We start from the raw sequence: 11,611 nt of genomic DNA on the forward strand, positions 1-11,611 counted from the left end.
AGAAGAAATTCGAAAAATTGCATAAATGAAAAAATGAAAGAGAGGGAAAGTATTTATAAACATACTAAGGGGCATAATGGTAAAAGCGGGGCAGTCATTAATGAGAATGCCCCGTTACCAAAGTCTATGCACATCCCTAACGGACACGACGCTTGATTAGACGTAACCGTCAGAACCGAAGAGACACGGAAAGTCACGTCGGTTTCAGAAAATCACGTCGGTCCTCCAACAAGTCGACTACGATCCCGAGTAAAATACTTGAACCCAAGTCCTATAAAGATCTTGGGCTCAAGTAGGGGCACTGTTCCTACCTTGGCCCAATAATAAAGGCCCAGGTCCAAATAAGAGGCCTAGTCCAGAGGATTGAGCCTTACTAAACACCAACCTTCACACTTAGAAGTCGGTGTCAAACCCGACTTACTCCCAAGAAGTCGGGACGGAGAATAGTTGGCAGATAAGCACTCATTCCAATGAGTAACTGCCCCTAAAATCTCTCTAACTACTTTAATCAAGCCATATCTTAACCTCCCTAAGATAATGGGACGGTTAACACCCTAAAAATATGGCACTACTCCAACGGTGGTTATTGGCTCACCACTACAAATACACTGACACCCCTCAGGTATCTCTAAGCCCAATACTCTCTAGACCTGCTCACACCCTTGCTAACTTAGGCATCGGAGTGTCTTTGCAGGTACCACCCCCCATTCACTCACGAGCACAAGTCGGAAGGAGGCTCCAACGCGCAAACCAGCTCGGAAGCCACCATCCGCGGACGATTGGGCCAACCAAAGCCATCCATCTTATTAATCTCCGGTTACCCATCGTAACAAGAATATATATGTTATTATCTACCGATTTTATGTGGGGAGTAGAAGAAATTAAAAAGTTTTTAAAAAATATTTATAATTATTATTGTTTATTTTTATATAAAATATTATTAAAAAAATTAATTTTAGTAGTTATTTATTTTGTTTTTAGTTGTAATAAAAATAATCACTAATATATTTATTTGTAATTAGATATAAGGGTGTTATATATATTCTTTATCGTTAAAAGATTTTAGCAGTAATTATATATATAATTAATGATAAATATTTTTTTAGTGACTAGATGGGGAAGTAAAATTAAGCCTTGCTCATACATGGGCTTCTCGGGTACGAAATGAGCCACTTCAAATAGGTTCATTGTTCCGGCCCAGAATATTATTAATCCGGCATGGACTACATGAGCTCCCAATAGTTTACTGGATAAATTGATAAGTCGGGCATTTTCGGCCCACCAAGCGAAATCGGTAGTTTCTTGGTCACGACCTGTTAAAGCTAAAGTTCTATTAAAGAGCGTTTCTACTGGTAGAACCTCCTCACGGAATATAAAATTTTCATGAGACTGATCTTGAGCCGCCATCCACGCTTACAAATAATATATAATTATCATTATCACATATATAATAATAACGATAAATATATACTTATTATAATAAAAAATATAAGTTAAATAACATATATAGTGATTATATTATTATTATTATTATTATTATTATTATTATTATTAAAAAATTGTTACTAAATCTAATTTTTGTTGTAAACTAAACGTTAAATGATATTAAAATAGGCTCTATAAAATTTTCACCCTGGATGTTGATAATCAATTTATAAAGATCATATATAGCTTTAATTAATTTGTTTGCTATTTATGAAAGTAGAGTAGTAGTTGGCTCAATAAGTTAACTAGATAACAATTCAATGAATTTTAATTGTACCAAAAATATCTCTGTGAATAGTGAATGAAGTGACAAAAATTAAAAATATATTTCCCTATATATACTTATGCAAATTAAAGGACTATGGGGGAAGTAGAAGCCACCATTGGAAATCATCACAAACATGGATTACCTTACACTACAACTACTCATATCCTTTATAGTCTCAACCCTTTTCTTCTCCTTCATCCAAACCTCTAAACATTCAAAGCTTCCACCAGGTCCTAAACCATATCCCATCATTGGAAACATCTTAGATCTTCTTAATAGCTCTAATTCTCTTCAATCATTCATCAACCTCTCTAAAACTTATGGACCTATAATTACCCTAAAATTAGGCACCCTTACCTCCATAGTGATTTCTTCTCCACAAATAGCCAAAGAAGCACTCCAAAAAAATGATGCCATCTTATCTAATAGAACAATCCCTTATACCATTTTTTCAACAATTGAGGATCATTGCAACAAGAACTCAATTATATTCTTACCTTCATCAACCAAATGGAGACTCCTTAGAAGAGCTTGTGCAACAAGAATATTCTCACCCCAACAACTTGACTCCACACAAATCCTAAGGAAGAGAAAGTTTCAAGACTTGGTAAATTTTTTGCACCAATGTTGTAAAAAAGGTGAAGCTTTAGATATTGGTGAGGCTATTTTTAAAACAATACTAAATATAATATCAAACACTTTTATTTCTAAGGATTTTGTTCATTATTATGATAATGATGAGAAGTTTAAAGTGTTCAAGGATATAGTGTTTGGTTTGACTGAAGAATCTTCAAGGCCTTGTTTGGGAGATTTTTTCCCTTTATTAGGGTTTCTTGGTTCACATGGTGCACGTGCAAGAACAAAAGATCGCTATGCAACGTTGTATGCAGTTTTTGATGGTGCCATCGAAGAAAAAATTCGCATGAGGGATTCAAAAATTGATTCTAGAGAGTGCAATGATGCATTGGATTCCCTTTTGGATCTTGTCAATGAAGAGAGTTCTCAATTGAATCGCCATGATGTTGTGTCTTTATTGATGGTGAGTATTTTAATTAAATTTTCATACCAATATATATATATCATTTTATATTTCAATTCATCCTCTTTTATTTGTCAAAAATTAAAGAATAAACATTTTATTTAGGTTAATATATAGGAATTCAATTAAAATCATGTAAAAAAGTTAAACGTGTATCAATTTTCACAATAACCTTAGTTTATAAAGTGGTATTTATTAGTCTGTGGCATATGAAGGTTATGAAGGAATGTTAACAAAATGATTTTTGGTATAAAAATTGGACACCAAACTTGTTATGAAAAGAAAAAATATATATAAAATTAAGAATTTATAATTTAAAATTTAAAATAAATAAAATAATTTTTTAAAAATATTAATTGACTAATATTATTAAAAAAGTTAGTTCTCCTAAGATTGTTCTTATCAAAATAGGTATATAGGTATTTGCTGTATTTTTTTATGGTAGGTATCTTAATCAAACCCGTTCATGATCTCAGTTGAGGTTAAAGCACATGTTTTATCAATTAATTTTTCAGACAATTTTTAAAGTTATAAATTAAAAAAATAATAAAAAATATAAAGTTTAAAGTTTTAATATATTTATTATGTATTTATTAAAATAAAAAATTTAAAAAAAATTCTAATAATAATCTTATAAATATGTATTGTTAAAATATATGTTAGCTAATTTATTTATTTATTTATCATTGAAGTTTGATAACATCATCTAACCAGAAAAAGGCTTCATTTATTATTTAATTATTTTGGATGCCTTGCCGTTGTTGAATGACAATGATAGACTTAAATCCACATGTCAGATTGTCAGGATCAAACTTAATTCTCAAACGCGTTGTATGTGTCATCAATAATTTTGGAATCATAATTCATATGCATATCAATTCAATTTCCCCCTTGCACTTTCAAGATATCATTCTCACATAGTATTTGTTTCTGGCACCGTTATTTTATTTTATTTTTATAAAAGTATATTAATATACCGGTATTTTTATTATATTTAATAATTGTGATTTAATTATAAAAGCATGAATTTTGCTAGTAATAATTGGGTATTTATGAAGATTAATAATATAGAAATGTTTAAAGTCTTTAATTTTTGTTAACAGAAAATGTTCACCTGTTAGGAAAATTCTAAAGGTAGGTATTGACTATTGATAGTTTGATACCCTTGTTTTTTATAAAGGAATATTTTATAAATATGAGTTTTCTAAAATTTAACAACAACAAATATATTAGCAATTTTTGTTACTAGAAGATGCATGTGTTACTAGTTTTTAACCACAAATTAAAGCTCACCTTACCTTGGAAATAATAATTTGGTGAACTTCATGAATTAACCCTTTTAATTTATTGATGTTGTATTAGGATTTATTTGTTGCTTCAATAGACACAACATCAAGCACATTAGAATGGGCAATGGCAGAGTTGATACATAGTCCAAAAAAATTGCTTAAAGTTAGAGAAGAACTTGAAGAATCACTTGGCAAAAATGGAGAAGTTGAAGAGTCTCATATCTCAAAGCTTCCATACCTTAATGCAATTGTGAAAGAAACTTTGAGGCTTCATCCACCAGCACCATTTCTAGTACCCCACAAAGCAAATGATGATGTAGAGCTAGGAGGCTTCACCGTTCCCAAAAGTGCACAAATCCTAATTAATGTGTGGTCTATTGGAAGAGACTCAAGTGTTTGGGATAACCCTAATTCATTTGAACCTGAGAGATTTTTGGATAGTGAAATTGATTTTAAGGGCAAAAATTTTGAGTTGATTCCATTTGGTTCTGGAAGAAGAATTTGCCCTGGATTATCTTTGGCTTCGAGGACCTTGAATTTTATGTTGGCATCACTTTTGTATCACTTTAATTGGAAGGTTGCTGATGAGATGAATCCAGAAGATATAGATATGAGTTATAGTTATGGAATTACCTTGCATAAGGCCCAACCATTATTTCTTGTACCTATCAAAGTTTAGTTGTTGATACCCAATATGGTTGTTCCAATGGTTAGTTTATTTTCGCTTAAATAAATGTTAAAAATTTAAATTATATTTTGTATATCCTACAATTTATTAATTAAAATAAAAACTTTAAATAAAACTTTAATTTATAATAGGTTAGCTTTTAATTTGATGAATAAAAAAATATCGCAAAAAAAATTTAGTTATTCGTGTAAATAATCAAGTACCATAATAAGTTATTAAACCTATTATTATTATTATTATTATTATTTGTTTTTCTAAGTGATTTTAGATTCAAGATTTAAGATAAATATATGAAGAATTATGTCATAAATGATATTATGTAGACTTATTGGTATACACTATACACATGATGATATCTTTAATGTTGTCTTCATTAACAAGAGAATTTTTTTTATAGTATTTTTTAATTTGAGAGGCTAATAGTTAATTCGTTGCAAATCTAAATTTTATTCAAGAATTTATCGTTAGCCAATAAATTATTGCATGTTAAATTTTTTTTTTGGTGTCTTACAAGCCTTAATAAATTGAGTTGCTTTTGAGAACTAGACGCAAAACATAATTACGGAATAGAAATTGTGTCGTTCTTTTTTCTATCACCACTTTTGGTGTCTTATGTGATATTACATAATTGGATGCACGTGTAAAACTATTTTACACCAATAATGCATCAAAATTAAATTCTTTATATAAGATTTATTCAATAATCAATTGATAACCATAGCTCAGAGTATTTTATCCGACCAGTACAAAAATCCGCTCCGCACTCGACCCCACCTACAACGGATCGGGTTATGTACCCGCGAAAAAGATACATACGGCCAAAGTAGCATATTTTGGTGTATGGCTGAACAAGCTTATATGTTACCTATTCAACTCAAGAATCTGAAAATCGAAACGGACTGACTAATTCGAATGAAATAATCGAGAACCGAGTCTATGGCCGATTTGGTTGATATAAAAAATCGTCTGACAAAAATCAATAAAAATCAATCGAATCGATATTAAATCGGTAAATTAGTAGAATCAATTGATTTTTTTATGGGTTTTCGGTTTAGCCTTAACCCTCTAAACGACGTCGTTTTAATTAAAAAAAAGTGAACAAAAACAAAACGCTGAAACTGAATACGCTAAACCCACTAAACTGAATCTCTCTCTCTCTCAATTCCAACCCAGCTAGCAACAACAGCCAAAAGCCCTACCTACCACCTAGGGGTGGAAACAGGTCAGGTTAGGCCAGGCTTTGTTCTTAACAGGCCTGACCTGTCATACAGTTAATTGGCCTAAGCCTGGCCTGCAGCCTGTTATAGACTCTTTATAAAGTATTAGGCCTGACCTGTTATGTTAAAAGATCTGATAATTTTTTTTACAAAAATAAAAATATTATTTAAAAAAATTATTTTTTAATAAAAATAGTTATATATAATATATCATATATTTAATATTTATAAAAAATTTTAAACTTCTAACATATTTAAAATATACAAAAATATTTATAATAAAATATAATAAATTTAAAATATCTCATAATTTTATTAATAATAAATAATTATTTATATATTTAATTATATTTTAACAGGTCCAGGCAAGTCTAACAGATCTATAAGGCTAATTAGTAAGTCTGGGCCTGACCTATTAATGTATTAAGACTTTTAAAAAAACCTGAACCTGTACCTATTTTATAACAAACTAGACCAGAACAGGCCAAACACAGGTCAGACTGCAGGCCCTCACGGTCTGGCCTTTTTCCACTCCTACTACCACCTTCGTCATTCTCCTTGGCTAGAGTGTGCTGTAGTGACTATAACAGATAGCGTGTCGTTGTTGCCAAAAGTGGTCTATACAGATTGGCCCTCTTTTCGCTATCACGGAGCTCTTCTCCTCACTGTTGCGTCTCTCTCTTCAGGCTCTTTGTCTCTCTCTGAGCTCACTCTCACGGCGAACATCTCTCCTCATCGTCACTTCTGCACTTCTACTCGGTTGTCACCTCTAGAAGGTCTACTTGGCCCTTTTTTCCTCGCTCCTCTACATTGCTCGAGGGTCTACTCAGAGCTTTTGGCGTCGCCGTTGCAAACGGTTGCTCGTTGGCCCTATTTTTGTCGGTCGCAAATGGTTGCTTGATCCTCTTCAAGCGCGTCCTCTTTCTCCTTGAATCTCTTCCTGGAGCCTCGTTGTGAAATATCTGCTCGGAGCCTCGCTATTCCAACTGATCCTCTTCTACAGTTTCTCTCACTGTGTCTCTAGTAAGTCACTGCTCCTCCAATTTCAATTTCTAAGATTCTGACTTAAGATTGTTCTAAGTTGAGTTGTTCCTTATGTGATTTGAATGCTGAGTTTGGATTCTTTGCTTAGTTTTTCTGATTTTGGCATAGTTGTAAAAGGAATCGACCTGGTTGGTTGGACCAAAAAACTGGTGAACCGGTCATGAGATTGGTTCGGGCAAAGCATAAGACCGGATAAGAAAAAGAATTGGTAAAAACCGGTTTGATCTGGTCAGTTTTGATAAAACCAATGAACCGGCAGGGTTGAGAAACCCAGACCGGTTCAATTTTTCAAAAAAAAAAAAAAAAGAAAAAAACCTAATCCAGCTAAGGATCCCCAGTCCACTCTCACACTCTCACTCTATACAGTCTGAGAGAAAGGGGAGAACGCGGCGCCTCAACCTTTTCCTCTCACCGCACGGTCGCCGGTTCGTCCTGCGCCTTCACTGCTGTCCAGTCGTCTGTGTCTCTGTCCGCGTCTGTCGTCCCGTTCGCATCGCGTCGTCCCTGCGCCTTCATTGCGTCCGGCAGCTCCTGCGCCTTCACTGCGTCACCTCGCCTTCCTTGTTTCAATCCTTTCATTCTTTGTAGTTTGAGCGAAGCCGTCAAAAACCGCGAAACACAACACGTCAACACCCTGAGATCTGCAACAGCTTCAATCTCTCTCTCACTCTCGGCTCAGATCCCACGCCGATCTTCCTCAGCTTCCGTCCCTGAGGTGAGTTTTTTTTTTTTAATTATTATTCGATATTGATTTTGCGAGTGTGCTTCTCCTGCAAAATGTACAACCACATCTGATTTTGTGAGGGTATCACAAAAGAAAACGTAGTTTTAGTTGAAGAAAACAAAGATAAAACCGATTCTGATTCTGGTTTTTCATAATTGTTACTGTTTAGGGTTGATTGATGTTGTTTAGAGTTTATTTGTTTTATATAGTTGCTGTTTTGTGGCCTTGTGGGAATGTTGATTATTGATTGATGCTGTTTTCTAGAGGTCATGATGTTGAGTTATACCTTGCTTGATTGAAATATGCAATGGTTGGATAAGCTGTGAATTGATTTTTTTTTTTTTTTGATGATTGAAATCTGCTGATTGATTTTGTGCATGGACTTCCATGTTACCTTGGTTATGTATAATTCGCTGGTGTTGATTGTGCAGATGCAAATTTGGGACTTTTCAGGGCAAACAACCCAGTTATTCATCAATGACAAAATGACAAATGATTCTCTTTGTCAACTTGGAAAGGAGGTAGATGTTGATTTGTTTTTTTCCTTTTTATGTTCCTTTTATGCAATTTGTTGTTCACGAATTTTTAAGTTGGTGGTCCAAGAAGCTGGTAAGAAACCTGTTGTTAGTAGATAGTTGGATATTTAAGTGAATGTGTGTTTCTGATTGTTCTTAATATTAGACATTTGGTTCAAGAACTATTCATAGTCAATTGTGCTTATACTGTTATTGTTTGTCCATCTTTATATAGATTCTATTGACTATTTTTTATTTTTTTTACGTGGAAACGAGTTAATCGGTCCACCGGTTGAACCAATGATTCAGTAATTTGATCGGTTCGATCAACGGTTCGGTTCTGACAACTATGGTTTTTGGATTCTTTGGCTTGGATGATGAGTTTTCTGTTTTTGAATTTTTGTTGTTGAATACTTGGTTAGAAGTCTTTGTTAAAATTTGTTGTGATTTTGAATTCTTTGTTGCCGATCGTTGAGTTTTTATGTAAGTTTATGTTTTCATTGTTGCTCATTACTTAATTATTAGAAGTTATTGTTGAAATTTTTCGTTCTAAATTTTTGTTGCTGATGTGATGAGTATTGTTGCTGATTACTTGATTAGAAACTTAGAAGTTAATTAGAAATTTTTTATTTATGAATTTGTAATGATAAAATATGAACAAATTATTATGTGAAATTGTAAAAATTTGAATTTTATTAGCTTAAAAATAAATAAATTTGCGTTGTGATGTGATGAGTATTGTTGCTGATTACTTGATTAGAACTTAGAAGTAATTAGAAATTTTTATTTTATGAATTTGTAATGATAAAATATGAACAAATTATTATGTGAAATTGTAAAAATTTGAATTTTATTAGCTTAAAAATAAATAAATTTGAATATTTGAAATTGTCTATTAAATTTTTAATAATTTTATTATATTTAATTAAACTGGTTCAACTACGGTTCGGTTCTGGTTGAATCATTGAACCAGTTACTTGACCGGTTCAGTTCTGGCAATCTTGGTCGAACTAATTTACATTATAAAGTTTTTGCTTGCTCAGGTAATCAATAAAATTATTTTGTTAAAAGAATGTTATAAAGTTGGAATTATTTTTTTAGAGAAAAAGACAAATAAGTTCCTGACTTTTAATTTAAAGACACATAAGTCTTTGACTAATTAAAATATAAAAATGTCCTTCACCTTCTAAAATGCGAGACATTTAAGTTCCTCCGTCCAAATATATGAGGACAAATAGGTCTCTCGGAGGGACTTAAATGTCTCGCTTTGTAGAAGTGAGGGACATTTTTATAATTTTAATTAGTGAGGACTGATGTGTTTTTTCTTTTTTTTTTTTGAAACAAATGTGAACGTCGATTTGATTGTAGATTACAAGTTGGTTCATGTAATTTTTTTTTTTCAAAATATCTTTCTGAAACTCATTTTGCCCTCCTCAAATACTCATTTGTGACAATTCATATAGTGAGAGCACAAGCAGCAATGATCTGTAATGGGTATACTGATGTATGCATTCAAACGAAGATTCCCTACTCGTTGCTGCTGAAGTTCACTGCCTATAGAACAGTCAAAATCCGGTGGCTGATACTGTTACCACCACCACCACCACCACCTTCAGCCCCGACACCCACTCATTCAATGCCACATCAACTACCTTTCCTCCCAAGGTTACGACCACCAAATCCTCCTCACCTATGCCTCTATGCTCCATTCCCAAGTTCCTTCTGATCCCTTCACCTTCCCCCTCCTCAAAGCATGTTCATCCTCAACCTCTTTTCCCTTGGCCTCCTCCTCCACCAACGCATCGTTCTTCTTGGCTTCTCCCTTGATTCTTACATAGCTTCTTCTTTGATCACTTTCTATGTCAAATTCGGGTTCCTGATGTTGCTCGCAAAGTGTTCGACTTTATGCCTCAGAGAAACGTTGTCCCTTGGACTACCATTATTGGCTGCTATCCCATGGTGGTCGTGTTCTGAGGCTTTTTCCTTATTTGGTGAGATGTGTTGCCAAGAAATTCAGCCCACTAGTGTTACATTGCTAAGCTTGCTATCTGGAATTTCAGAAATTGCTCAAGTGCAGTGTTTGCATGGCTGTGCGGTTTTGCATGGGTTTATGTTGATATGACCTTGTCAAATTCTCTATTGAATGTGTATGGAAATGTGGAAGCATAGAGGATTCTAGGAAGTTGTTTGATTACATGGAGCAAAAGAGATTTAGTTTCTTGGAATTCGTTGATATCAGCCTATGTCCAGATTGGGGATCTGACTGAGGTTCTGCTGCTTTTTAAGACAATGAGGGTGGAAGGGTTAGCGCCTGATCGGCAGACTTTTGGGTCAGTGCTATCTGTGGTCGCATCAAGGGGGGAGTTGAAATTAGGAATGCTAGTTCATGGCCAGATTTGAGAGGTGGTTTTCACTTGGATGCACATATTGAAACATCACTGATTGTGGCGTACTTGAAAAGGTGGGAACGTTGACACTGCTTTCAGAATGTTTGAGAGGATTTGGATAGGGATGTAGTTTTGTGGACAGCCATGATATCAGGCCTTGTGCAGAATGATTCTGCTAATAAGGCACTGTGTGTGTTCCACCAAATGTTGAATCTCGGAGTGAAGGCATCTAGTGCTACTATGGCCAGTGTAATTACAGCATGTGGTCAACTTGGGTCTATCATTTGGGTGCATCCGTTCATGGTTACATAATGAGGCAAGAATTGTCATTGGATAGTGCCGCTCAAAACTCTCTTGTTACCATGTATGCAAAGTGTGGTCACTTGGATCAGAGTTCAATTATATTTGATAGGATGAGCAAAGGGATTTGGTTTCTTGGAATGCAATAGTTAGTGGATATGCACAAAATGGCTATGTATGTAAGGCATTGTTGCTTTCAATGAAATGAGGAGTGATCATCAAAATCCTGATTCAATAACCATGTCTCCCTCCTCCAAGGCTGCGCGTCACTGGACAACTTCACTTGGGAAGATGGATACCAGCTATGTTGTAAGAAACATCCTTCAGTCGTGCATCTAGTGGACACTTCTTTGGTAGACATGTATTGGAAATGTGGCGATTTGGATGCCGCCCAAAGGTGTTTCAACCGGATGCCATATCAGGACTTGGTGTCAGGAGTGCGATAATTGCAGGGTACGGCTATCATGGCAAAGGAGAAACTGCATTTAGGTTATACTCAGAGTTCCTGAAACTGGGATTAACCAAACCATGTGATTTTCTTGTCGGTTCTATCTTGTTGTAGTCATAATAGACTTGTAGACCAAGGATTGAGCATATACAAATCGATGAGTAGAGATTTTGGAATTGCACCCAATCTTGAACCATGCTTGTGTGG

At 34.2% G+C, this 11,611-nt stretch overlaps 1 protein-coding gene and 1 long non-coding RNA gene across 2 annotated transcripts; both read left to right on the forward strand.

The window, feature by feature from the left end:
• The first annotated feature begins 1,861 nt into the window (after window positions 1-1,861).
• On the forward strand, window positions 1,862-4,844 carry LOC130961858 (cytochrome P450 76T24-like). The gene is made up of 2 exons (XM_057887893.1): window positions 1,862-2,792; window positions 4,155-4,844. Exons 1-2 carry the CDS (start codon window positions 1,887-1,889, stop codon window positions 4,758-4,760), a joined length of 1,512 nt encoding a protein of 503 aa, XP_057743876.1. The 5' UTR covers window positions 1,862-1,886; the 3' UTR covers window positions 4,761-4,844.
• A 2,779-nt stretch (window positions 4,845-7,623) lies between these two features.
• Window positions 7,624-9,756, forward strand: LOC130960174 (uncharacterized). The gene is made up of 3 exons (XR_009079027.1): window positions 7,624-7,745; window positions 8,186-8,275; window positions 9,733-9,756. It is a non-coding gene; the product is annotated as an uncharacterized LOC130960174 (long non-coding RNA).
• The last annotated feature ends 1,855 nt before the right edge of the window (window positions 9,757-11,611 follow it).

Source organism: Arachis stenosperma, chromosome 2 (genome assembly GCF_014773155.1).
Source record: "Arachis stenosperma cultivar V10309 chromosome 2, arast.V10309.gnm1.PFL2, whole genome shotgun sequence".
Taxonomy (NCBI): Eukaryota; Viridiplantae; Streptophyta; class Magnoliopsida; order Fabales; family Fabaceae; genus Arachis; species Arachis stenosperma.